The 27615-nt window shown below is 40.6% G+C and overlaps 4 protein-coding genes and 1 long non-coding RNA gene across 7 annotated transcripts in view; 4 read left to right on the top strand and 1 right to left on the bottom strand.

Moving 5' to 3' along the window:
- frmpd3 (FERM and PDZ domain containing 3) overlaps nucleotides 1-12763 on the top strand; it is a 57329-nt gene extending 44566 nt beyond the window's left edge. Inside the window, exons 8-16 of one of the 2 annotated variants that reach the window (XM_038699360.1) lie at nucleotides 1942-2073; nucleotides 2701-2820; nucleotides 3217-3353; nucleotides 3916-4042; nucleotides 4480-4569; nucleotides 4763-4942; nucleotides 5185-5320; nucleotides 6008-6892; nucleotides 7530-12763. In XM_038699360.1, the coding sequence (XP_038555288.1) occupies nucleotides 1942-2073; nucleotides 2701-2820; nucleotides 3217-3353; nucleotides 3916-4042; nucleotides 4480-4569; nucleotides 4763-4942; nucleotides 5185-5320; nucleotides 6008-6892; nucleotides 7530-10342 (4620 nt within the window). In that variant the 3' untranslated portion in view covers nucleotides 10343-12763. The remainder of the gene's footprint in view (nucleotides 1-1941; nucleotides 2074-2700; nucleotides 2821-3216; nucleotides 3354-3915; nucleotides 4043-4479; nucleotides 4570-4762; nucleotides 4943-5184; nucleotides 5321-6007; nucleotides 6893-7529) is intronic. The other variant, XM_038699359.1, reaches the window with a different exon arrangement.
- On the bottom strand, nucleotides 761-14630 carry LOC119888676. The gene is made up of 4 exons (XR_005441920.1): nucleotides 14540-14630; nucleotides 13489-13535; nucleotides 13309-13376; nucleotides 761-2064 (listed from the first exon to the last, which is right to left on the bottom strand). It is a non-coding gene; the product is annotated as an uncharacterized LOC119888676 (long non-coding RNA).
- Nucleotides 14141-18575, top strand: prps1b (phosphoribosyl pyrophosphate synthetase 1B). Of its 2 annotated transcripts, none has more exons than XM_038699362.1 (7): nucleotides 14141-14456; nucleotides 14896-15085; nucleotides 15763-15861; nucleotides 16125-16249; nucleotides 16445-16618; nucleotides 17111-17270; nucleotides 17499-18575. In XM_038699362.1, the coding sequence occupies exons 1-7, from the start codon at nucleotides 14335-14337 to the stop codon at nucleotides 17589-17591; spliced, it is 963 nt and encodes a 320-aa protein (XP_038555290.1). In that variant the 5' UTR covers nucleotides 14141-14334; the 3' UTR covers nucleotides 17592-18575. The 2 variants fall into 2 exon arrangements, with proteins under 2 accessions (XP_038555290.1, XP_038555291.1); XM_038699363.1 differs by having other exon boundaries at nucleotides 14142-14456; nucleotides 14896-15079.
- Nucleotides 18576-19182: 607 nt separating this feature from the next.
- LOC119888131 (solute carrier family 25 member 53-like) lies at nucleotides 19183-21219 on the top strand. Its single transcript, XM_038698584.1, has 2 exons — nucleotides 19183-19426; nucleotides 19594-21219. Exon 2 carries the CDS (start codon nucleotides 19601-19603, stop codon nucleotides 20471-20473), a length of 873 nt encoding a protein of 290 aa, XP_038554512.1. The 5' UTR covers nucleotides 19183-19426; nucleotides 19594-19600; the 3' UTR covers nucleotides 20474-21219.
- Nucleotides 21220-22865: 1646 nt separating this feature from the next.
- Nucleotides 22866-25917, top strand: tmsb1 (thymosin beta 1). Its single transcript, XM_038700329.1, has 3 exons — nucleotides 22866-23019; nucleotides 23915-24029; nucleotides 25438-25917. Exons 2-3 carry the CDS (start codon nucleotides 23927-23929, stop codon nucleotides 25482-25484), a joined length of 150 nt encoding a protein of 49 aa, XP_038556257.1. The 5' UTR covers nucleotides 22866-23019; nucleotides 23915-23926; the 3' UTR covers nucleotides 25485-25917.
- The last annotated feature ends 1698 nt before the right edge of the window (nucleotides 25918-27615 follow it).

Genomic DNA, 27615 nt, shown 5'->3' with positions numbered 1-27615 from the left:
GAATTTCAACATTACCGTGATTTTACTTAAAGCAGCCATAATACAACATCACTCGTAGTCATGAACCCACAGATAATTACCACCCAACTCTATGGAGCATGTTTAATGCTTTTGTTCACTCTCACCACTCTCATCAGTGTCTAATTCCAGTTGCAGCAGGCAGCTTTAAAGACTAAAACTCAGATCAACTGCACAGCTCAAAATGGTAGGCAGAGAAAATTAGCAACAAGCTGGTGAACATAGTGGAAGCATATAGCAGCTAAAGAGCCAGTTACATTTCTCAGGAGCTAGTAAAGACCAAAAACAGAGTTAAAGGAGAGTGAATATTGGACTCGTGTTCGTCAAGTGGCCGTAAACACGACTCTAAATGAATGCCAGTGTTGCTACTTGTCTGCTGGATGTGTAGCTAAGCATATATTTGCAAACACACAACGTCATATGGTGATAATATGTCAAGGTTGATGCACTCCCCCCACTTGGCCAAAATAATCAATTCCTAACACTTAGCCTCACATCATAAATACACAAAACATGAGCGAACTATTGTTGCCTTGTTGGTGGTTATTTAATATGGCATAACTATGGATTTTTAGCATTATATAATACAATGATTGTTTTAAAGCTTCATGTGGAGCGATTATCAATACAACCCAGGCGCAAGTTCTCACATATGATTTCCCACACATCTTCAAGGTCTGTAACACACAAATTGACACTTTAACCATAAATCACTTTCAAATTCATATCTAATAAGCAATTGTAAACAGAAAAAAACTCCTTTAATTTGTGAAACTTCACCCTATCAGTTTTTGGAATTTAAAATCTCAGTATTGTGATGAAGACCATAAAGCAACAAATTAATTCAGTCAGACAGAGGTCATTTCTGTCTCCATGTCAGCCTCTAAGATGAGTCTGACATCTCCGAGCAGACTCATTAAACGGACTCTATTAGATTTCACAAATCTCTCCCCTACTCATGGAGGGAGAGTGAGCGAGAAAAGGAGAAACACAGAGGCACTTTAAAGGAGACATGGAAGAAGCTCGCCCCTGTCAGCTTAATTAAATGGAAATTCAGCATAAGAAGGCCCATATCAATAAAACAATACCACCGATTAAATCAGTGGCACAATAGGATGCCCAGTTGTATGCCCATTAGACTGTCTGTCAACTAAAGAAGCTTTCCTGCAGTATTTTAAGCTGCAATCTATAGCTTTCTGTGGGTCTTTCAGTTAATTGTGTGGCTTCCCCAGGTGTCATTTAATGCAAACCGCACAGGTCAATACTGTTACATCTGCTTATCCCTGTTTTTCAGAGACAGTTGTTGCTTAGGTTACATCAGGGAGTGTCAGTTTAACTGTTTGTGGAGAGCACAGCATTAGTGTACATACTTTAAAGCTTTTAATGAGCCTCCATACTCACATGCTTACAGTAACATATCACTACAGTGGAATCCCTTTTAATTTTTCATACCTCTAATATATTAAAAGGGCAAAGAAATAATGAAACATTATCCTCAGGTATAGCCCATGGTAAGATGTGATAAACAGTGAATTTCCCCTCAGACAGTGTTCTCTGTACATTTTAGAAAGAGGATATGAGAAAAGAGCTACATCATTCCAAGATATTGATCTGCACAAGAGCTTGCCCTGCACACCCTGGCATGCAGACGTTATTTTCTTAAATAGGACGCACTCACTGTGCAGAATTTATAATATCTATGGATTCTCTCCATAGCAAAAAATGACAAATGATTTCAAAGTAAAGAGCCTAAACAGATCACAAAGATATACAATTGACAAACTACCCTAGACAAACCTGGAGTGACTTCAGGGAGAAAATAAGCCTCTATACGCCAAATACATATTTTTTGTTGCATTAAAGCACATTCTTACTGTGGAAATCTCTTTCAATTTCTAATCTGTTTTCATTTCTCTTCTCCAGGATGTGATCTCCTCCCTGCAGGACCGCCTCTCACTGCGCTACATAGAGCACTTTGCATTGGTGCTGGAGGCAGGTGGTCTGGACCAGAATCAGAGGTTGCATCTGCTGCAGGAGAACCAGCCCCTGACACATGTAAGAAACGCAAAAAAGGAAAACAAGTATAAGACATGTGTTGCAGTGGATGGATATGTATGACAGCAATAACAGCAACCCCAAGCTGTTAACAATACAAAACATGACCAATAACTGTGGTTTGCATTCAAACTTGGTGTTTGTTGCCTTTGGTTTGAGTTGAGTTTGGTTTGGACAAATGTTCTAGGTATGGGGATTCTGTGTGGTGTGGTTCTGCTGCCCCGCTATTGCTCAGAAAAACTGGCAGTCATATTGTGAGGAAATCTGGAAAGCAAGCAGAGAGCTCTGATGTGATCAGCATCAATACCACTACCTAAAAGCTGAAATTAAAATGATTTCCACAAGAAGCAAGATGATTCTGATCACTGAAACAACAATTTTAGGTGCAAACCACATTTCTTGTAGTTTCAGCCCTGTCTTATATTTTGGGCTGTTGGTTGTTGGTTTGCAATCTACGTTTCTTTGGATTTCTTCACTTGGACAAAACTCGATCCATACACACTTGCTATAGGATTGTGAACATCCAGAATGCAAACTATCACACTCACCTATGGAAGATGATAATGTGATATGTGTGACTTATGCCTAAAACGTGATTATCCAGCTGATACTGTCGTATTCCCTCAGGTGGTGCATAGAACCTATTTCCAAGGGATGAAGTGTCTATTTCGCATCTGCTTCTTCCCCAAGGACCCTGCAGACCTGCTGAGAAGAGACCCCGCTGCATTTGAGTACCTCTATATACAGGTAAAGTACTGGATTAAAGGGGTGTTTAAAAGTATGTCCTTCACTCTTATGACACTGCTGGAGAGCTGTCTCCTCAAAGCTCAGGGGGTGCCAAGAGTGAGCCAATGATTGGAAGTTCTTATAGGTAGCTAGTTTTATTTACTGTTTCTCTTAGATTTTGATCACATTTGCCTTCTTTGACTGAGTAGAAAGGGTTGCATATGCTAGAGTCCAACTTTAGACACAAGCTCTCCGAAAACGCTTTCACATTTACTGCAGAAATCCAAAAGTCTTATGAATTTGGAAGCTGCCTCTGGCAAATAAACTAATGATATGACTTACAGAAGGATTCCAGTCTTTCACAGTGTTGTTTGCGGTCAGCTGTGTACCAAACAACATTTCATCATGTCTAAATAGAGTCGCAATGACGTCATCAAGGAGCGCTTTGGCATGGACTGGAAATCTGACATCACGTTACGATTGGCTGCGCTCCATATCTACATCACTGTGTCCTCCGCACGGCCCAATCAGAAGATCTCTCTCAAGCATGTCGAGTAAGTCCACAAACTCAATTAGCCTTCAAATGAACTTATGAGAAATTACAGACAAAAACTGATGTATTGCAATTTTTACCTCATTAACAATTCTGCATAGCATATCAGTGAGTCCCACAATGAAGTTTGTTCATTAAATAATGTCTAAATGATTGATAATCAATCCCAATAGTATTAAAAACTCAAATTACTTAAGGATCATTTTCCTGAGGTCGTTATGGGACAAAGAAATCCATTGCTTTGTGAAATTACATCTCTCCCTCAATCTGCTCATTTATTCTTAAAAACCTCAGCCTAGCAAGTAATTAGTGTCTGCCATCACAACTAGAGAAGCAAAACAGATCCACTGTGCCTGTAATAGACTTGTGGTCATAGGGTGGTCATGTTAGGCCAGGGGTCGTAGGGGATGTAAGCTAGGCTCTTTGTGTCTTATGGGATGAAAAAACTCCTTTGTTTTCTTTCTTTGTTGTGACATCTTCCCTGGACTCAGATTAACCACTCCACTGTTGTTTTTCTCTTGGGTGCATACTTCTGCCATCTTTCCCTTTGCTTTTGATCACAGAAAAGAGTGGGGGCTAGAGCCTTTCCTTCCGCTCACTCTGCTTCCAACAGTCAAGGAGAAGAATGTGTGTAAGAGCCTGTCTCAGTTGCTGAAGACCTACCAGCATCCACCACCATCGGGCAACAAGGTTTCTCCATGTTGACAATAATTATTAATCGTAACCATTTCCATGACTGAAATATCTAGACAATTCTTTGTGGGTGATTTAACTGCCTTAGGTTATGCTGATACTGTAACACATTTAAACACATTGCAAGTACATAGAGACATCTTTGGGCTTTAAATTGCTAATAATACATACATTAATTAACATTTAAATCTCAACCCATTGCTGCTCCTTTAGAGCAGATTTAATATAGCGTATTCTATGGTTATGTCTGCTTGATAACTAGTCCTTTATCTTAGGACAAGCCCTTCAGCTCTCAGCTCTGTAGATGTAACTGTTGCATAAGACTTTATGATCAACATTTGTGGCTCAACAGTGCCCCCAGGTGGATGTACGAAGTGCTGTGTGTAGAAGTGCTTTCAAAGATCAGAGTTTCTTGTTTATCATTCTATTGACAGGTTCCTCCTCTCCAAGGAAAGCTGCAGTACATGCGTGTACTCAACGACCTCCCACCTTTTGGTGGAATACTGTTCCACACTGTTGGACTGGTAATACATTTTTTAAATATTTCTTTACAGGATTAAACATGTATCTCTTTTACTTAATTTCTTATTCCATTCATTTTTCTTTTGCGTTTGTGCATGTAGTCACACAAGGAGCGTTTTAAAGAAACTGTCTAAACAGCAGATTTTGTATAGTAAGTAACACAAACAGTTGTAAACCTCCTGTGTTCTCCTACAGGATGAGAAGCAATCAGCTACAACACTACTGGTGGGTCCTCGACATGGCATTAGTCATGTGATTGACCTGAAAAACAACCTCACAACAGTTCTAACCGAGTTCAGTAGGGTTGCCAAGATCCAGCTCTACAGAGAGAGCCAAGGAGTGGCTCGTGTGGAGGTGACAATCCATGAGGCCAAGGTATTACAACACAGTCTCTAAAGATGCACACTACGATTCCATGTGATTTGACAACACACACCATTTTGCAAATATGTATTTTACATGCCTTTAGAGGTGCAGTTTCCATTTTAACTTTATGTAAGTGATAAAATGACTGAATACAAAACCATTCTAAAGTTTTCATTACAAAATGAGCAGGCAATGCTCATTGCCTGTCCCCTAAATAGTCTCCTAATTCCCCTCCCTACCACCCTCTACAGCCCCTGGTCCTACTCATGGAATGGCCTGATGCCAGTAACTTTGCATGCCTCATCTCTGGCTACTACAAGCTGTTTGTAGACCCTAAACGGACCATCTACTTCCGGACCCCTGGTCAGTCTCAGCTGACCAAGGCAGGTATGTTAGAAGTCTTCTTGACATGTAGGGGTTCATTTTGAACTCAAATGTTATAGAATTTATAGAAAACAATTTTGTTTACTTAAAAGCTTAAGATGAAGCATTCATTGTGATATGATATTGGAGTTGTGTAAATGAAAGTGTCTTTCTTTCAACATCATATTAGACACTGCATGTCGGCCAGTATTTGGCAATCGTCATTACATGTTCAGTCTACATGTTTCTTCATTGGCTGAAACCATTACCTGTAGTAACCAGGGTATCCTGGAACTACCATCCCATGGCGCCCCCTGCTGTCTCTCCTTTCATCTCAATCTTGACTCATTGGAATGGGATACACCACATTTCTTTATGTCCAAGATAGAATAAGATTATGGCAATTTACAGTGAATTGTACTCTTTGCTGTATTCATAAATATTTACTGTTCAAACATGAACAGATCCTCTACCATCTGCTCTCTCAGCCTGTAGTCCACATAAAAGGAGGATCATCATACCATCACATTCCACCAGAATCTAACCCTCCAACCTCAAACAAACTTCAACTTTCAACATCCATCTCTGCAATAACAAATAATCCCCATGTGACCACCAGCTGTCACCTCTGCTTTCCCATCTGGATCTTCTCTATACCCACTAGTTCTTAACACCTCAAACTCTCCACTGCTTTGACAATTCTATCCTCAGATTACAGAAGCTCCCACCATGCCCACCCACGTTCTGGGGCAACCAGCCTGCCAAGTGGAGGGCGGCGAGGGGACGAGAGGGAAGGCTCACACAGGGAGTCAGGGTCTGCAAGGGCCCTAGTTCCAGCAGAGCCTCAGCATCTAGGCCTGTGTCATGTCCACCTACGAGAACAACAACAATTTCAAGACCAGCAAACACACGCCGAAGCTGAACTCGACATCAACGAAAACTTTATTTCCCAAGAGCCCCCTGGGCGGCCCCGTACCAAGTCAGACCCAACCCAGCAGAGTACAGAGGAAATAGCAGGGGTTTTAGAGAGCCCAGCAGTGGAGAATACAGGATTTAGAATCCGAGCCCAAACAATGGGTCAATCCCAGAAAACATCACGATACTTCTGTGACTCCTGCAAAGCCAGGCATAGGGCAGAGGGTCTGTCAACAGCAGTAAACAGTACTGGGAGCTCGGGAAAACACTGCTCCAGTGCTTGTGCCTCCCGAGATGGAGGCGCTGTTGACCTTATGGCCCTACCGCCCCCAGGGAATGAAGAGGAGGATGAAGCAGATGGTGGAGGAGAGAAGCTGCAACCACCACCACCTGCTATTGCTGCACCACCACCTGGCTTCAGGGACAACAGTTCAGATGAGGATGACACAAAGAGAGGGAGGAAGGCTCGAACTGGTGCCAGCCCAGGGGTCGCCTCTGGAAAGCTGACCCATGCCAAGGAAGATGTTCCTGTGACACTGATTGATAATGTGACCACAAGAACAGTCCGAGATCACGCCCAGGAGCTTGATGATGCTCTAGTGTCCACCTTACAGGCGCTAGAGGCTTTGGCAGCCTCAGAGGATTACCCCCATCACCCTCAACAGCCAACACAGACTGCAGGTTAACAGCCTCAGTCATGCCACGGCCCACATCTCACACACAAAATTAACAGCAGTACTGATCCAATAAAATGTCACTTAACAATGTATATTACACAGCACATTTTGCAGTAGATCATATTGTTATTATTAACAAAGTGAATATCTTTCTGAAATATCCAGACAATCCTGTAATCTCCAGAGATACCTACAAGATGCTGAACAAACTGACCAATAACCCAAACTAGATATTAAAATCAAACAGAAAATATTATGAACCATGAAGAAGCAACAACAATAACAGCTGATTATTAAAACGTTGTGTGTCTTAAAAACATTTTTTAAACCAAGCCATTATCAAAAGTAATCCTTTTAATGAATGACAATTTTTTTATTGTTTTTTTATTTTTTGAACATAGAAATTTATGGGAAAAGGGTTATAAATCTGATCCTGAGGGACTGATTTTTAAAACATATTAAACGATTAACTAACTCACTAACTAAATAACTAACTAAATAACATTGTTGCTGTTTTATTCAACTGAAGTGCAAATGTCTGGTTCGATAACTACATATAAAAACTAATATAAAATGTTTCTTATCAATATTTGTTGTTTCCTGATTACCCTGACAGTGTGCTGTGTTGTCTTCCTCCTCAGGGCTGATTGTCTTAGCTGCAATTACACCTGAGTCATCACTGGACTCAGGCCATGAGACCAACTCCTCTGAATTGACAGATGTTTCTGAGATGGTGTCAGCTATGAAGCAGAATCAAAACCAGGCCTACCTGCTTGCTCACCATATCAACAAGGAACGCATCCTCTGCCGCCGTGACTTTCCCCTGGCTATCCCTGGCTGCACTGCAAAGACCATAGGGACTGGGGCCTTCTCTGTGGGTCAGATTCGTGCTGGCTGTCCACCCAAGCAAGTAATCCTCAGCAAGACTGTTCCCTTTAAAGTCAGTCCCAGTCAAGACTCTGCAATACTCAGTGTTGTGACAGAGCAGACGGGGAATCAAGAGACTACACCGACTGAACAAAAAGCAGAAATGAAAGCAGACCCTGAGCTCACCAAAGCAAACACCCCTGATCTCTCTTCTAAGTCACCTGAAGAACTTAAAGTGTCCGATGCTTCGCTGACAGCTCAAGTCAGTAAAGATCAGAAGTTATCAAATACTTCTGGAGAAACACTGAGCCAAAATCTTTCTGAGGGTGTCATGGGGAGGACCGCAGCACCTCGTGATACAGACCCTAGCAACAAAGCCTTACCTGTCCTCCTGCCTGTGGACAGAACTGCCTCTGCCAAGATTTCTCCCACTAATATGTGCCAAGATGCCAAGACTGCCTCTAGTGAGACCATGAAGCCTTCAAGCTCTACAGAACTTCTGTCAGTTGACGACCTTTTCTGCACATGCCCAGTGCAACAGGAGCCTGGGCCTCAACTAAGACTAAAAGACCCACAGGTTCAGAAGGTAGTGGTGTTTCAATCCTCCTCCCCCACAGATGACGAACGTCTTCGTGCAAAAGGCCTCCAGCTGGCTAACAGCAAAGAAAATGCAGTGAGAGTAGGAGCAGATTCTAGTTTGGCTAAACCCAGCCCTCAAATTCAAACCAAGTACTCCCCTCATATGCCTGTAAAAGCAGAGAGAAAAGAAGCAGCTGAAAGTAAGACTGATGTTGCCCAGGGCAAATCCCACACTGAGTCACAGAAATGCCCCATAAAATCATTACCTATTCTAGATGATCCAACAACACCTAGCCCCTCTGTAGACAAGGTCTCCACTCTCCCAGTCAGAGACTCAAAGAAGCAAGGCAGTGGTAAGGGGAAGTTGCAGCGCAGTGCACCTTTCCTGAGCTTTAGAAACCTTCTTTCAGCTACGTTTCCAGCAAGAATGAGAAGAGAAACAGATGAACGAAGGGCTCAGTTGCAGAAAGTTCGTCAGTATGAGCTAGAGTTCTTAGAGGAGCTGCTGAAACCCAAGTCATCCCAGGGAGAATTTTTGCCCCAGGGGTCCTCACCTGTGCCCTCAGGCACTCCGTGTGCCTGCCAGCTTCGCACCAGCCCTGTCCTAAAGGCACCAGGTATCTCCCGGGAGCAGCGACGCAGCTGTGACTGTAAGCGAATGTGTAGGGGCATGCGACTACCTGACACTCCAGTTGGCTCAACAACAGAGACACAACAAAGAGGCAGAGAGAGAACTATCCAGAAGACCCCTCCAGCGGTCTCCAAAGCCACTCACACCCAAGGTGCTACAAGGAGACCTCAGACTTTAGAGATCAAGACCACACGAATACGCTCTACCAGCCTTGAGTCAAGAGAGCCAAGGGGAGAGCAGGGTTCCTGCTTGCCCACCTGTACTTCTCAAACAGATTGCATGGGAGGGCCCCAATATAAGAAGCTCCAGAGGCGATACAGCATTGGAGAGCTGGATAACAGCGCTAGCACACCTGTGTATGCTGAGGTGAAGCCCAAAGCCAAGAGTCTAGAGAAAGAGATGGAGAGAGTGAGGGCGACAGGGCTGAGACTCCCAACCCCAGTAGAGCCAGTCCACACTCAGTCTCACCAAGCAGAGGGAAAGGGGAAAAAGGGTGTGTTTTTCATTCAGGGAGAAGAGTTACTGCGTGAAAGTAAAGATGGGACTGCTGAGGTGCTGCTGACCCTGCCCAGTGAAGACAGTGATGACAAGGATAAATGTTGCTCATTCTGTTTCTGCTACAGGAAGTGTGAGGCAGCAGATGAGAGCAGTGAGAAGGATGAGCTCTCATACTCCATACCGCTTCAGGTCCTTCCTGGCATGGAGCTGGACTCACGTACCTTTCCTGTCGTAAGCAAAACACTCCAGGTCCTTAATGCAGAGGACTGCAGTGGGGAGGAAGAAGAGGATGAAGAGGAGGAGCCACAGACACAGGAGATTGACCTGAGAGCTTGTGGTACACTGGAGGGGAGTCTGGCACGGGTACAGGCTCTACAGGGGAAAACTTTCAGCTTGCCTGATGGTTTCCTAAATGCCCAGTTAGATGCTAATGAGTTGCTAGCTATCCTCCGTCAGTGTGCTAACAGTCCACAAGCTGACGGTGAGGCTCGTCTTCAGCCCCCACAGATTGCAGAGTACAAACAGGAGCTGGCAGTGCGCTTCAAAGAATTCAGAGCATCTTGCCGGCGAGTGGCAAGTGTTGAAAAAAGCCCAACACGCATGCTTGCTGTTGTAACAGCCAGCTTTCAAGTGTTGTGTGAACTAACTCAGACATTTATCAAGTTGGTCAGAGGGGTTCGTTCAGAAACCCAAAGGCTGCAGCTCTTGAGAAAAGTTGAGGAAGTGGCTATCAACTACACTTTGCTTCTGCGTGCAGCAGAAGAATCAATGGGACACTCAAGCAGCTTGCCAACAAAGACAATGAGCCCTCAAGTTCCCTCCAACACCAATAACATGAGCTCACTCACTCGACCCATCAAAACCTTGCCTGCCCAGTAAGAATAAATCTGGCATGGATGTAATCAAAACAGTCCAGAATATGGGTGGCTACACAATCCAAATTCATTATTTGTTTATTGTTTACATTTTTTTTACAAGACGTGCAATGCAGCTGTTCCATCCCATGTTTACAGGCCCTGAGGTAGCCTCGTGGATCTTGTTTTGAAGATACACCAAACTAATGCACAATGGAATAAGAACCCTATTACAGACTGGGTGATACAGGGCTAATCACCTCATATCAATATTCACAATATACATAAGTTATAATAATATAATATTTTATATGTAATGTATACTTGAGTTGTGTCTACTTAGCAAATAATATAAAGTTTTGTGAAGAAAAACAGTGAAGAATATATTTGAAATGTATTGAGTTAAGAGAACTATAAAGATTATACTACATCAACAAAAATAAATGTATGCTCTGGACAAAAAATATTTCAGAGATCTCGTGAAGTAGCGACTTCTGTAAATTGCGTAGTCCAAAGCATTGGTTGGGTAGATGGTGATGTGCTTGTTTGTTGAATTTTCTAACTGTTGTAACGCAAAATGGAGATGTCTGTTTGGTATGTTGACAACGTCTGGCATACTGATACAGGAGTGAACAGTGTTGGAAAATGAAAACTGCTGAAAGACAAATATGACATTTTAAACTATACTGACTGACAGAGGCCCATTCTCTCACTATAACTGTGCAGGTATGAAACACACCTGCTCAGGGCAGAACATGTAGCAGAGACCCAAATCACAGTCTTATCCATTATACAGTAAGGAGTGTCGTTACCTCACTCAGCTGTAGAGAAGGAATACCCACACTGTACTTAATAACGCACAGTGAATTTTAAACCATCACTGATCCTTCACTTGCATCGCACTTGTCGTGAATCATTGTTTTAAATATTGCCATCCACTTGCAAGTGAGTTAGCTTATCACTAGAATTTTGCACAACCTCTGAAATTAGCTCTGAAGATGAAATGTATCTTTTAATGTTTGATTAAATGTTTTTTATTCACTCTGCTGCTGAAAATCTCACTTGAGCCCACACCGCCAGTTTTACATAATTCATCTCTTCAAAGCTAAAGCTTACTCGTTTCAAAGACTCCTTGGTTTTTATTCAGGTTTTCAGATACAGTATAAACAAATTTGCTTTCTGTGTGCTGTTATACATTGTGCAATCTAGCAAATATATAAGAAACACACAAAGTAGTTTTTTATGTATTTTAATAAAACTAACACATCTGTTTCCTGTCTGAAATCGTCTTTGTGTCTCATCCTCTTGTTATTCTTGGAAATTAATCACAGAGGCTTTAGAATTATGCTGGCCTAACATGTATACTGGACATACTGTTAAAAGAAAGTGCTGTGAAACCAAAATAATGGCAACAACTGGGCTGCGACAATACTAAAGACAAGAAATGTGATATTTTTTGCACAAAATCTATTTGTCAGTCCTTTGGGCTAGTTAGTAGGGTACTGCTGTAAAATTGAGCCAGTTACGTCTTTCTGATCATTTTATTTTATTTGATTATTAATATGCCTTTGTGGGATAATGTGATTATTCATAATTTTAGCAATACTACCCACCTATACTACTTAACATTTTATACTGGAAGTTTGACCTTCAAAATAAAGTTCTTGGTTTCAGAACACATTTGTCTTTTAACGATTTGTCCTTCGCTGTTGATGTGGCATTCTCCATAACCATATGCAGTGTTTTCTCTTTCGCTGTACTGCATGTTTTCCCTAACGTATTAGACTTTCAGGGGCAGATTCTTTGACAGTTGAGGGTGATAATATTGTTTGTACAGATCATTTTTCAGTTCTAAAGTGGAAAAACAGGCAAAAATGGAAAGCTGTGGTGGCAATATGTTAATGTTTTGCAGATGATATTCAGTATGGAAATGTATTATTCTACACTGTAAATGTAAATAGTAAGATAAAACATTTGAGAGAATAAGAAACACTTTTAAAACATTAATTGTAACAGATTTATCCAAACTCTTCACTATTTTGTAAAGGAAAGGTAAAACATGCCTGAAAGGTAATTATTTATAGTAGTAATGTAACATAGAGACTAATAGCAAAACATATATTTTAATGAGTATATTATGAGTATAAAGCATGGGACATGTTTATTTTTATAAACAAAAATATCAGACAATGTTCTCTCATCAGCACTTGATAAACATTTTCTGTGGTTCTGTGGTCATTATTCAGTTGCTTTGCAAAATTGTGTGGATATGTCTGTGTTTCATTCACACGGTGAGCCCGCCATGGCTTAATCCATTGTTTTTTTATGTGCACCTATTCATTCCTGTCTTTATTTACTGTCAATGATCTTGTCGTCACTGTGGTCTTTTGTCTGTGTACAAAGTTTACTCATGTTTTAAGAGCAATAAAGTATATTATATAAACTCTTTCAGAGAATTTGGAAATGACATTGCATGCAGTAAACTTGCAGTAGTGACAGAGTGTCCATAGAATGACTTTAAACAAAGTGAAAATAATTTATCAGGAAATGTCTCTCTTGCAGGTTCTTACTGCCTCTGGCAAAAATTGATGCTGACTCAACCGTGCAAACATCGCTGACATGACACAACACCAACCACTGACAGTAAAATAATTTTGTGTTGTTGACATTTAAGATAAGTTTATTTAAAAAATAATTCTGTGTCATTCTTATCTGTTGTTATCCTCATTATTGCTGAGCATTTCAAAAAAAGAACAAACCTGAGCCAGACACCAGCTTTGTCAAAAACATTCTAATAAGGTTATGTTCAATAGTAAAACTGGCAAAGGAAATCTAGTAATTTTATCCATTTTACACACAATCCAAGCCTAAACATTGAGTTATATTCCACTGTAACGGTTAACATGCTTTATATCACAATAGATATGTTGCCATGTCACAGAAAAGCACAGGTGTCAACAATTAAATTAATGATAGCTGAATTCCATTTACCTGCTTTAGTTTCAGGGTCCTATTGTGGATGCTGGCTCAGTGTCAACTGCCATCGTTTACTGGGGCCTCTGAATAGAACAGTCATTTTTATTAGTAACACTTGTGGTTTTCCTACTGTGGAAAATGTTTACCTCTTTTACAGACTACATTTTGGTGATGTGTATTTGTTATGGTCCCTACGTTTGACATGTTGTTTCTGTGGTCCTGTAGTCACTTGCCAGGGATCTCTGCCAAAATAAAAACATTTAGAATTAGCTTTAATGACAACACGAGGGGAATGTGCAGATCTTTTACCTCTGAATCTAGAGTATGGACAGGCCAAATATGATTTTGTACAGCCTGCATCACATCAAACACCATAAAATCTTAGATAAAGCTAATATGCATAGTGTCTAGCCTACAAATGCGCTGCATGTCCCTTCCACACGCCAGGAAAGACAGTAAGTAATTACGCACAATCAGTAGCCTATAGGGTTTAGAGCAGTGGTTCTCAAACTTTTTCACATCAAGCACTCCTAAACTGACACAGACTAGAGCATGGGATAAAATATTGTCCCAATCTGAGTCCCCATTCATAGAATATTTGCTTATAGATGTTTTATAACAGAAAGTGTATGAAACCTGTGACCCAAGTCATCATACATTCTGTCATTGTATTACTTATGACTTATGATGGTACATCTCAAGGGGTTTTTATCCTGGAAATAAATACATTTCTTACTTATGGATGGAATTAAACTGAACGAAAATAAACTATTCCACTTTCTGCTGAGGACCCCTCCTCTTCCGGGAATGACGTCACCGCGGCAGAACGTAAGCGAAAGCTTGCGCGCGGCCCCGCGAGGAAGAGGCGTGATGTGTGGGACATAATGGTGGATAGGTAGGGAAGACACTTAAGCTCGGTAAGAGTAGCTCATCAACTGTTGATCCATTTCCAGTTGTTGTCTTGGACTCGACTCCTCCGACTCGACAGCTGTTCGCTGCCGCCGCCCTCTCGGACTGAACGACGCCCTGGACCGCAAAAAAATGCCGAATATCAAAATATTTAGCGGGAGCTCACATCCGGACCTGTCTCAGAAAATAGCAGACCGCCTGGGTCTCGAGCTGGGGAAGGTTGTTACGAAGAAATTTAGCAACCAAGAAACATGGTGAGTTGCTTGTTGGTGTGGCTACTTTAATGAAGGTTATAATCAGAGTAATAACGTTACCTAGTGCGCATTTTGTACCTTACCATGCATTCAAGTGTGTCGGGAAAAATGAGTTCCCTACTAGGATAATTCACATGTATTTTCTTAGAAAACGTGGTGTCGCGCGCAGCGTTGTTAGGAAGTTGTAGTCTGCGCATGGCAGAGAACTCTTAACTAACAAGCTGTCTGTTTATTTTTTAGCCAACTTAGTTGCCTCAGTAAATTGAAATTATGTCATATGGTATTTACACTGTTATTTTCTGACTCAGCATGCTGCTCTTTTCTCCAATTTGACCCTTGACCCCATTGTTTACTCTGCCTCATCTATCTCCTGCCTGCCATGGTATGTTAGCTCATAGTACTTAGTGCTGTTTGCCTTGTCACCTCTTTCCTCTGGCAGCGTGGAGATAGGGGAGAGCGTACGTGGGGAAGATGTCTACATCGTGCAGAGTGGCTGTGGGGAGATCAATGACAATTTGATGGAGCTGCTGATCATGATCAACGCCTGCAAGATTGCCTCAGCCTCCAGGGTCACGGCTGTCATCCCCTGCTTTCCGTATGCCCGGCAAGACAAGAAGGACAAGGTGGGGGTGAGGGATATCTGTCTAATTACTTCTGTCATGCCATTTGCCATCCTGCATCATGACAAGAAGCCTGCAGCCATGTCCATCAACAACCGCTCCACACAGCATATTTGCTTTCTTTTTTTGTTTTCCTTTCCCTTGTTTGCTTTGCTGAGTCAACTGCTGTTTCCATCTTACTCCTTGTGTAGTTATTTGCCTTTTATTTACTCTCATTCCAACATTTTAATCATATTGCATGACTTGAATGTTTTGCACTTGTAACTACCAAATGTAAACTGTTAATTATTGTGATACAAGACTAGATATCATTGAGGATTTTGTAATAAACTTCTTATATAGGTATAAGTGTTGTTTTTTTTCTAAGCCATATTGCAGATATGGTAAGCTCAAACGTATTCAGTTTGAGCTTATTTTGCTGTTTTAGCTGAACAAAATGTGTGTTTGAGATAGCATATGCACAAACTGGTGATTTTTGCATGTCACCCATCATAAATATTTTATATTAAAAGTAACAACTGTCAAATTGAAAGTATTTTTGTATTACCAATGTTGAGGTCTAGAGTCTGAAAGATTTTAATATATGGTATAATTTTACTGAATAGATAAGCTCTCAGTTAAGTGTTATTTTTAGAAACAACAGTTTACTTATGCCATGTGACTGAAGAGATCTGTTTTCATTGCAGAGCCGTGCTCCTATCTCTGCCAAGTTGGTGGCAAACATGTTGTCAGTGTCAGGCGCTGACCATATCATCACTATGGACTTGCACGCCTCACAGATACAGGTGGGCAACACATAAGCAGACCAAAACAGAAGTGCATCTAATTCACCATCCTGCCATTAACCTGCCCTTTTGGGTAATCGTTTTGTTCTGTATTCTAAACTCATGTGTGCTTGATTTTGGACCTACATTAGAAACCTGACTTTCATAACCTTACATTATATATAGACTTCAACAAAGGACAATGGGAGATATGAGCCTTCTATTTGGTCCTAACAGCTCCTGGGACCCCTGTCTTTATACCTCCTTTTGTCTTCTTTTCCCAGGGATTCTTTGATATCCCTGTTGATAACTTGTATGCGGAGCCAGCTGTGCTGAAATGGATCAAAGAGAATATCCCAGAATGGAAAAACTGTACCATCGTTTCACCCGACGCAGGAGGAGCCAAGAGGTATGCTAGTGCCATTTTCCCCAGGTGTTGTCTACCCTTGAGCACAGTTCACCATATCTCCTCTGGAGTTTACTTTAGATTAAACATTTGTTTAATGTTTATTTATCTCAGACAAGCCTCTAATTTGACGCGTGCATTCACAGTTTTATACACTTTGGCATGCAACTCATGGACATCATGCTTTCCCTTTTACAGGGTCACCTCAATAGCAGATAGGTTGAATGTCGACTTCGCTCTTATTCACAAGGAGAGGAAAAAGGCAAACGAGGTGGACCGCATGGTTCTCGTTGGAGATGTGACAGATCGGGTTGCTATTCTAGTGGATGACATGGCTGACACATGTGGCACAATCTGCCATGCCGCTGACAAGTGAGGCCCCTTTTGTTTACCTTTTGTGGCAAATAAATGTGAAACTTTACATCATAATGGTGCTTTCAGACCAAACGCAAATTTAATCCTCGCGACGCTTTCCTCACGTGAGTACATTCGCTGCAAGTGTTCACACACAACGCGAGAAGGCGATTAGAAACCGCGAAAATTTGCTCGAGTTGGAAATTTTCAACTCACGCAAAGGTCTTCGGGTTGCCTTCGCGCTGCACGACAGGAAATCGCGGCTCTACGCATCTTTGAATTGACTTTGTATGTAAACTGACCGCCCCGAACGCTCGCTTCGCTTTTGGTCTGAAAGCACAGTAACAAAACACTTGACCACAGGCAAGTGGATCCCTGTGGTTACTATGGTCCTGATGTCAACATAACTTGGAATGAGTTCATTACTGAATCCCATTTAGAGACCTCTGTTCCAGGATATGTCCAGTCCTGTAGAGATGTGTATGGCAGTATACTGTTTCTGTCCCATAGACTCATTTCTGCTGGTGCCACCAAGGTGTATGCCATCCTGACCCATGGCATCTTCTCTGGCCCAGCTATTTCACGCATCAACAATGCCTGCTTTGAAGCTGTGGTGGTCACCAATACAATCCCTCAGGAGGAGAAGATGAAGCATTGTCCCAAAATACAGGTCAGGATACAACATTTACCTTGGTAATAAAAAAAACTTCCCAGAGCCCAAAGTGATTAGTGAAAGATATAATTATATAAAAAAGTTACTGTGTTTAAAATGATGTGAAACATGGACACAAATCCCCAGTTTGAGACTTCCATTACTGACAAATAATCATTAGGTTTGTGTCCAAACAAGTCATCCAGACTAGTTGTGTTCACAACATGCCATCTTCTCTCCTTCCAGGTTATTGACATTTCCATGATCCTTGCTGAGGCCATCCGAAGAACTCACAATGGCGAGTCAGTGTCGTACCTGTTCAGCCATGTCCCCTTGTAACAAATGGTGTCTACCATCTACTGTGTGCTGTTACACCAAATAAGAGAAGAGGGAACTCCCAAACACAACCATTGGCAAAAATGTTCTGCTAACTAACCGTAAATGTCTGTTACTAATGCTGACTCTTGCCACTTGAGCAGTGGCCCCTTCATGTCTTGGGCTCCAAAGCAATCGCAAGCTACCAATTTAGGCTAGCGTTATTTATTGTACTTGGATAAATAAGTCTTTATCCACGGTGAACTATGTCACCCCTTCCATCACATTTAGGTACAGAGTTTCTCCTGACCATTTCACCTAACCAGAAATAATTTCAATTTGTTGTCAAAGAGCTTGTATAACTATCCCTGGGAGGTTCCAGTGGTCAGGAGAAGCATCTGCCTTATAAAGCCGTTCCATAGCTGTTTGTTATAATTAACAAGTGTAGTTTTTCATGTTGTGTCCTCTGCTGTCTGAAAGATTATAATTAATGAATGTATTGAACTAGTTTACAGTACGACCTGAAGCTCCACTCAACCAAGAGTGCCTCAACAGTCTGAAATGAAATTACTTTTTTCTTCCACCTCCCCCCAACCCCCCCACCCCCCTCCGCCTTTTTAACTGTTGTTTTCCCACTGGATGATGAACTTCCATGTGTCTTTTCATGCTGTAGAAGATTCTTTGTGATGTTTCTTTCAGCTCTTGAGGTGCCCTCATTGAGTGGGGTTTGCCCAGTGTCCAGGGTTCACCCTTCAAGGTTCCGCGTTGAAGGTCTTTCTATAGAGAAACAATCTGGATTTTAGTTTGGGGTCTCTGCAGGCTGGAGCTTCCGTCAGAAATGTTCACCTGCTTTTATTTTTTTCATTTGGGTGTGTTTTTATGTCTGGAGAAATGATTTGTCCATTAATGTGCATATTGCAAATTTTTGTGTTTACTTTTTCAGTAGGGCGAATGCACCAGTTATCCAAGGATGCATTCTTAATAAAAATTTAAAAGCGTAAAATCTTACACCTGGTACTTGTTTTTGTTATATCTCATAAATGAACCATACCTATATGCTTATGAGGCTTAAAGTTGAGGGTATTTTTATTTTTTGACAAGCCATTGGTCTATAGTTTATAGGCTTATTCCAATATTTTTATAGAGTCAACATTGTGGCCAGCAAATATGACATCTGAAACTGCTTAATTGTCCTCCTGGCTCCATGCTCTTTACATAAGTTTATAAGTTTGTCTGCATAATTGTATACATAGTGACTTTCTGTTGTGAATCTTTTCTATGCACGTTAAGCATTAGGCCATACAATATAATTCAACAGTTAAATTTAAAGAAATAAATATTTGGATTAAAAATCCAAATATATTTGTTATTAGTTATTGGACTCCTTATTTCTAAAAAGTAAAGTATGTCATGTAGTGTCATTAGATAAATAATTGTTGGAGTAGGCTACTATATAATAACAAGCGTATGTTTTCACATTGAACCATGTGGAACACGCCCTAGTTCCGATGGAATGACGTTGATTGATAGGAGAAATAACCAATCGCAGACCACGTGACGTAAACCGTCATAACCAATGGTTATTCTTGAAGGGACGGATCAATGATGTACACCGGCAGGTTAAGGCTCAGTGCATCGGTGATTTTAATTCCGTTAGTCTGACGAGGTTTGGCAGTTAATTTATCGAAACGGATAGAAAACGTGTTTCCAGGTAACTGGAAGGATAACCAGGAATTAGCCCTGTCCTTGTGCAGTGTTGGAAAACATACAAAAGCCCGTGCTGCCTTCAACTTCCAACAATGAACGGCATAAAATTAAAGTAGACACAACGCTTTACATTTTCTGTTTTTGCTGACTTGGTAAGTATATTTCATCCCTGGTTTGTCTTAAATGTTTCTGATCACTGAGTACAATTCAAGTTATTAAGCTAAGGTTTTTTTTGTTATGTTGTGGTTGTCTACATTTTGACTAGTTTCATTTCATCATTTTCGGTATCAGTTTGATTTGTCGTTCAATGTTTACTCAGCTTAAGGATGGCAGAAAGTCGTCACCATGAACAAGATAAGGAGGGCCTGAGGGAACCAATGATATATTTCCACAGCTACTTGCTCGGAGGAACCTCTGGCTTGGTATCCACCCTCATTGTCTTTCCTGTCTACAAAACTGTTTTCCGTCAACAAATCAACAACAGCCCACTTCACCTGGTAGTGGCACAGCTCTACAAAGAGGGACCTGTAAAGCTCTTCAGGGGTGTGTCCCCACCATTACTGATGAGGACGCTGAATGGCACCCTGCTCTTTGGCCTCCAGGACACCCTCCTCCGCCAGCTCTCTCTGTCAAGCCAAAGTGTCATCTCCACCTCTGCCCTGCCTGCTCTGGCTGGGTTTGGTGCAGGTTTGGTAGAGGCTGTTGTCTTTACCCCCCTTGAGCGTGTCCAGAATGTGTTGCAAAACAGCCAAAACGACCGTCATCTCCCCACGTTGAAAAGCGTTCTTGTCAGGCTGAAGACACAGAGCCTGGTCATAGGGTACTACAAAGCCTTCCTGCCCATCACAGCCCGCAACGCTCTTGGCAGCTCGCTATACTTTGGCCTGAAGGGGCCCGTGTGTGATGTCGTAGCGGGACAGGGGCTCTCGCCGCTGGTCTCCTCCTTTCTCTCAGGGACGCTGACCTCCATGGCAATCAGCCTGGCTCTTTACCCACTGTCTGTGCTAATTGCCAACATGCAGGCGCAGGTGGGAGGGGAGGTGACGGGGGTCATGGCTTATTGGAGGATGCTGTGGAAATCTCGGCAGCGGAGTGTGGCTCTGCTGTACCGAGGCGGTTCTCTGGTTATTTTGAGATCATGCATCACATGGGGAATCACCACTGCTATCTATGACTGGCAGAAGAAAAATTCAAGCTGAAGAGTGTTTGTTTTATTGTTTGTATTAATTATTGTCCAGAAAACAATGCAACTGTTAAATTTTTTAAATGTTGTATTTTGAGCCCCTTGTGTTATATTCCTTATCACTGCTCTTTGAAGGTAAACATATCTGCAAACAAGGGGCTTTACCTCCCACACGTCCCACCTTTTTTTGCAGATATTTCGCAGCAGTGTTACTATTACTAATGACATTAACAATGGCAATGTGTCCCAATATGCCGTGACAGTAAGACAGCTTGTACAGTACCAGGACCCTGATTTGGAAGCAGCTGAATTGAATTGAACCATCATTCATTTTATTATTTTCCCCTGTGCTTTTCCCTTGTGACATGTCAAAATGTCTTCGATTCCCTTCGTAATCGCAAGCGCAGCCTCAAGGACATGATCCCTCAACCCATTCACTCCCAAGTCATCACATATAGTCTGTGATATAGACTCATGGTCAAGACCCCTTTGGCATCAGTTTGTAACACAGTGGGAAGCCCTTATTAGCAGGGTGCAATCACTTTTATTTTAGTAATGCATAAATCTTAACTTAATAATAATTTACGTTATTACCAGGCTAGGTCTGAACTTACACACAGCTGGTGAAGCAGGCTGCTGGTCCACACCAACAAACACTGCCAGGACTTGAACCCCAGCCTCCATGGTGGTGGGCGAGTATTTATTATGAACCAAAGTAGTTTATGCACTTGAAAAATATAAATATGGTACTGGTGAATCACAGGTGCCTTGTATTTTTATTGTCTTAAAGGGGAACTTTTACTCATCAAAGTCAGTTTACTTATCATGGGAGATGTTACTGTAAAAACAGGTGTATAAAGTCTTTTGTGAAGGAGCTTTGCTTTTCACAAGTATTTTCAGGAATTTTTGCCAGTAGAAGGAAGAAATTACATCGACTAAAGGTCACAATGGAGTTTTCTGAACTCTGATGATGCTGTCAGGGTTATCTTGGACTGGAGAATATAACTTACATAGAACATAAAGCCTGAGCTACAAATTGGGGTTTGTACTTTGTAAAGGATGGTTATTTACCAGGCATGTGGCGTCAACAAGATTGGTTTTAGTGTGGGAAAAGTAGGATCCATGCTTTTTAGGGCTGGACCAGTATTTGGGACTGAAGTTCAGGAAATCTCAGCCTCTGCTGCCTTATTATCACTCTGTCTTTTGGGAGTCACCCAAATACCTGAAAGTGCACTATATCACTGTGGTGCTTCTTTAAGTGCATGAAGGAGATGCATGTTCATGGTGTATTGACAATGTAATTAATATTATGCATGATACAGGTATTCCATATGAATTAATGGTCTGAAACAAATACAGTGAGATAGGATACAAATATATACATTATATATATATATATATATATATATTATATATATATATATATACACACATTATATATATATATATATATTTGTTTGATAGGAAACAAATATATACATTATATAGTACTGTAATACATTGTCAACCCATCTGGGTTGTACCCTGCCTCTCATGAAGTGTGTGTGCGATAGGGGTGGGAATTGCAGGGTGCCTCACGATATGATAAGATACACGATACAGCAATTTTGCAATAATCGATATATCACTAGACAATCCTCAAATGATACATTACGATATCTGTCTAGCTAAGAATACAAAATGCCTGTGAAAAGGTATTCTCTATTTATTTGCTGCAAATCCAAACCATTAAAAAACAGCAGAATTCTGCAGCACACATTTTTCAGTCTGTAAATTAACTACACAACTACAGAGCAACTATGAAAAAAATATACAAAATAAACATTTCTTTATAAAAGGCACACAAAAATGCAAATTCACTGAATTTACATATTTCTTTGCTGAAATAATAAATTGCTGTGTATCACCTAAGTCTAATATGTACATCACATTATATTATAACTGTGAAGTGATACAGCATTGTACTGCCCTTTCTCAACCTAATGATAGCTGTATTTTTAGGCTATTGGGAATTTTAGGTTTGTGCTTTGACCCTGAACTGCCTGTTTGTAACCTCAACATGTAACTGTGAAATAATTATTGCAGAATAAAGACTTATTCCCTGAAAGTGCATTTATAAACTAATCTTATCAGTCGTGCGTGTGAGTGGTTTACTTGATATGACTTTTCTGATTGATTTTTGTCTAACCATGTAATGTCATTACCAGTCCACTAGATGGTACTGCTGTAAAAACAAAAATATGAAGTCGTCCACATCATAATGGGATCTCAAGGGGCCTGATCAGCTTCACATTCTGTTCATTCTTCAACGCAGGTACAGGGGAGGAACACATTATTCAAATGATTACAACATTGCATGATAATAACGGGCAGCCATGCCCAGGATGCAGCCTATAATATTGTAGGGAGGTGTCTGAGCTTTGGGAGCCAATGAGAGCGAGAGCATCCGTGTCTTGGCGTGCAGAAGGGCGTGCGGTCTCTATTTAAACCGTTGGCTTTGCACAGGTTAACCAGACACATCTTACCTGTAGAGGATATTCTCACTGCGCACCCCTGCACCAGGTAAAATTGTTCTGAATTGTCTCTTTTTTTTCAGCTCGTACATTCAAGACACTTAATCATTGCAATGCGGTGTAATACAAACATAATTAATGTTAAGAAATTATTTCAGTGTATCAAAGGTTTATAGGTGATATGCAGTATTTCTGATATAGGCCACACAGCCATTTCAATGCAGTGAAACCCCATTATAATGTGTGTGTGTGTGTGTGTGTGTGTGTGTGTGTGTGTGAGTGTGTAGGCCTACTAGTATGTTCACGTGTGATATCCTTGATGTGATGTTTAACATAAGACGAACCCACCTTCATGCTGTGCAGTCTTTTGAAACGCAGGCTGTTTTGCTTTTGTCTTATATCTTTAGGAAAAATGTTATGCCCTCATCAAACTTTTTTTCACCTGCAAAACTGAAGCATTTCATTTCCCAGTTATGTTCCTACTTCCCTGCTGGTCGCTTCTTTGGCCCTGGTGTACATTTTTGTATTTTCCTAATCTCTTTAATTATCACACATAAATGCAGATCAATGTACAAGAAAAGCATGTTGCCACCCACTTTTAACTGGATACCTGTAAGTAACATTACAGTGTTAACATAACATGACATCACATTAGAGCCGTTCTCTCATTGTGAGCAGGTAGGTCATACAATAGGTAGGCTACAGGTTGATTCTTGTGGCTGCCTTACATAACTCCAGTACTGGCTTTTTTAACTAAGGTGGAGCTTCATTGTATACCTGTATGGGCATGTAGGCTGCTGCAGACAACATCTTGACTGATGAAATGATAAGGCTTTTGTGTGCATTCTTTTAACATTTTCTCATTACCTGTTAATAGTCCACATCTGTGTTTTGATACAAATAACAATTTTGCTCTCTCTCTCTCTCCCACTTTTCTCCATTAGAACATTTCCAAAATGAGTGACAAACAGGAGGTCATCCAGCAGGTGGAGAAGTTCGATAAGGGAAAACTAAAGAAGTCTAACACGGAAGAAAAAAACTATATTCCAACCCAGCAGGGTAGGTGTTTGAGAGAAAACAAGTTTGCTCTCTCTTTAATGCAAGTTTTACCTTTTCCTCAGCTCCTTGTGTAGTTCAGCTCCTTCCTGCCTATCATTTTGAAAGTCAACTGCAAACACTGTATTACTGATTAACTGCAGGTACACACCCAACCTTGTGAGGGCCCCTCCCTGCTTAATGCCAACCAGTTCAAAAGAAACACACAACTGCACCCTCATCTGTTTATTATCAGATCATAATAATCAGGTGGCACTGTTGGTGGATATGCCAGCTTTTACTGGGATTTGTCCTGTTGTGGAAGGAGGAACCTGTGTTAAACATTGCTTTGGCACAATGTGTGTCTTTTACTGTCCAGTTTGTAACTAAATTTCAAGCGTTAAAGTGGGACTATGTAATTTTTAAAGTAAAAAATAGCACTTTATTCCTCTTATAAATGAGAAGTTAAAGTCATTAGCAGGACACAGATGTTGCGCCACTACATCCTTAGTTGTCTGGTATGACCAGCAGCTTATGGTGGCTAATATTAGCTAATGTTAGATGTTGCTGTGTAATCGACATTACTGAGTCACTTCACTAATTATGACTCATCGCTGCTTGAGGTGTTTTAGCATGTATCATACCTGTAAATGACCCTGTTCAGCAAAAGTTACATCAGTCAACTGGACTAAATATTATTACTTAATTGTCATTATTTTACAAAAATCATGTCTTTAGTAATTTCAAAGTTGACTCCTGTGGCCTGACAAATTTTACATTTAACTTTTATGTTGTACATTGTTGCAAAAATCATAATCAGACATTACATTAAAGGAGCATTACATAGATTTTACACACTCTCATGAGGAGTACTACTAAGCCAGGAAGCAGTCTAAATCTAAGAAAATAACCCCAATGATTTAACAGTGATGTCAGTGTAGAATTGAAGGCTACACATTTTCAACAGAAAGCTTGTGTCACAAACTGGGAGTGTGGAGTTTAAAAGGTGTGGGCTTTTATCAAGGCAGGTATTTATTTAATTTAAGATGCTATTGAGTATTTGCACTCCAGTCAGTACACACCTGATAATTTGGAGAGAAACTGAGAGAGGGAAACATGTGACCACTGACTGGAAGTACTGGCAGCTCATTAGTAACAGAGCCAAACTCATGAGTGGAACCATCTGTCCAACCAGCTGCTGCGTAGTCAACCACCGTCTAGAATATTTAACACTAATGCTTTAGGTTGTAATTGTTTTATGGTGTGTACATCAGAGTTGGGGTTTAAAATTGATCAACATAGGATGATAATATTTAAACACAGTGTTGTATCAGTTTGTGTTCTTGTCCTGACAACAATTGTGAACTCCAGACTCAAATATAGATTGATCATGCAGTCTTTGTCTCTGTCTGTCTCTCTTGTGATTGCACAGAAATTGAAGAGGAGAAGAAAGCCATGAAAGAGGGGAAGTGTAACTGAGACGCATCTGCCATGATTCCTCTCCTTCAGCCCTGCCCTGTTACCTGCTCTTCCTCCAATTAGGAATCCCATTATCTCCGCCACTGCTTCTGTCTTCCATGCCACCATGTTTGATTAGAAATGGTGTTTGGGCTGATGCTACAGGGAATCTGTCTGTAATCTTAAATAAATGAATGCAATAGATATATTGTGTTGTGCTTTTCCCATGCAGTTTAGAAAGGGTGGAATTGAGCAAGACAGTGATTTGACAGGGTGCAGGTTTAAAAAGAAAAAGAAAAAAAAGAGAACAATCATAAATAATTATATTAGTGGAAACCAATCAATGGATTACATTGCTAATAATTCCATATGGATGCATGTAAATGGTGCCGTTCAGGAAATGTTCTGAGAAATAATGATATTTTTTCTTTAATAAAAATCCATGTGTCAAATATGTTTTGCTTGAGGTGCAATTAATGTATATTTTGTCAAACCATCTTGCTAAACCATCTTGTTTATTTAAGGCATATTTGAACAGATTTTTATCAGGACAAGGTTGTTTCTCATGTAAGCTGAACAAGTTATTGTCATTCAGGAGTGGCAAACAAAACTGAAAATAGTTACCGTGCAGGTACATTTTCAAGCTCAGTTATTGCAACTGTAGGTGTAGTGTGATGAACACTGGATGATCTGGGATTTAACTGTACCAGTCGTTTGTGCAGCTCTCGAATCATATTAACGTATTATTCTCAATGTCATGCCTGAAATATGCAACTGCATGCCAACATAAAACTGAAAAACAGGAGAAGAGACAGAATAAATCAATTAAATTAATGACTACTTTGTAAAGTACTTTTGTCATTTATTTATTATCTCATAGATTTTAAATAATACAAGTTGCAAGGTCCAAGGTAGAATTTACTGTCATTGTAGTCATCTACAGTACTCAATATACAGGGGAAGAAAAGTGTGCTCCAGCGTACACAATAAAGAAAAAAAAACAGGTACATAAACAACAACAATAAAGAAACTGGTAAAATATTAGTAGACAATAGGTTTCAGTTGTTGATCCTTTTTTAACGTGTTTCACTATCATAATCAAAGGTCAGATTATTGTCAATAATGGTACCAAACTATTTATAGTAATGGGCACTCGCTCCTATTATTTGATAATGTTTGGCTGAGTCAAAGACTGTTGCAATGATTCAATTTTGAATAAGAAAACTGTGATCACTGTTTGTGAGCATTCACATTTAGTCCGCCATGGCTGCACATGAGCCACATGCACAGGACATGAATTCAGCTTCCAAATGTTAAGTGACTCCTCTCACCCACCTAGAGTTGAAACAGGTCGAAGCCTGCTGGAGAAAAGGGAGTGGATCAGCTGCAGGTGTTGCACATTCCACACTGCCAACATGACATATGTTAGAACAGTGAGTTTTAATTTAGTTTCCATATTTAGCATCAGAATCAGAAGAAGCTTTATTGCCAAGTAGTGTTTTACAGGAGGAATTTGCTTTGGTGTTAAGGTGCTACACGCAGACAAACATACAGTTGACATAAATAAATTTAGAAATATATAAATATGGAATAGAACAACGTCAGAGATATTTACATGTGCATTATTCCAGGTTTTACATACTTCACATCTTGTGTCTTTGCAGTGTAAATTGCTTTGGGAAGCCTGATTAAGGAAGGAGAAATGTATCACATTTCAGTGGGTGAGCATAATTTTACCCCCTCAGATTATTTGCGGATTGCTTAAGGTTTTTCCGCAACAAGCTTGTTGAAACATGCTCATTCAGCAGCATGCAAGTACTTGAGAGTGAAGACTTACTTAATTGTCTTTGGTTGGAATTTAGAAGAGTTATGCAGATTTACAATTTATGTTCTGCTGTAAGAAAGCGATCATAAAAAATTCATTTTCAAGGGAATGATAGCTTTCATGAACCTGCAAAAAGTGATGGCAGGCATGTTGTTTTCTTTTCCAATGATCTTTCAGGATCAGGCTTGTCTGTGCACCATGGCAACAGACTAGAGAGTTGAGTACAACACACAAAGAGAAAAAAAACAAGAGGACCCAAATAAATGACAGCAGGTAGTCACACACTTACGATCTTATTCAGAGTCTCTTTCTCGAGCCATATGCTGA

Source organism: Micropterus salmoides, unplaced genomic scaffold (genome assembly GCF_014851395.1).
Source record: "Micropterus salmoides isolate LMB-PRFRI ecotype aquatic unplaced genomic scaffold, ASM1485139v1 Ms_hic_scaffold_5, whole genome shotgun sequence".
NCBI lineage: Eukaryota > Metazoa > Chordata > Actinopteri > Centrarchiformes > Centrarchidae > Micropterus > Micropterus salmoides.
The sequence above is the reverse complement of the archived record's forward strand: the minus strand, read 5'-3'. Positions and strand labels throughout refer to the sequence as shown.

What these genes read in the sequence shown, in the direction of transcription:
- tmsb1 (XM_038700329.1), top strand. Translation starts at nt 23,927, where the DNA reads ATGAGTGACAAACAGGAGGTCATCCAGCAGGTGGAGAAGTTCGATAAG. An exon ending in CTATATTCCAACCCAGCAGG is followed by an intron (nt 24,030 to 25,437) that starts GTAGGTGTTTGA and finishes GTGATTGCACAG; the next exon opens with AAATTGAAGAGGAGAAGAAA.
- prps1b (XM_038699362.1), top strand. Translation starts at nt 14,335, where the DNA reads ATGCCGAATATCAAAATATTTAGCGGGAGCTCACATCCGGACCTGTCT. An exon ending in ACAAGAAGGACAAGGTGGGG is followed by an intron (nt 15,086 to 15,762) that starts GTGAGGGATATC and finishes TTTTCATTGCAG; the next exon opens with AGCCGTGCTCCTATCTCTGC. An exon ending in AGCATTGTCCCAAAATACAG is followed by an intron (nt 17,271 to 17,498) that starts GTCAGGATACAA and finishes CTCTCCTTCCAG; the next exon opens with GTTATTGACATTTCCATGAT.
- LOC119888131 (XM_038698584.1), top strand. Translation starts at nt 19,601, where the DNA reads ATGGCAGAAAGTCGTCACCATGAACAAGATAAGGAGGGCCTGAGGGAA.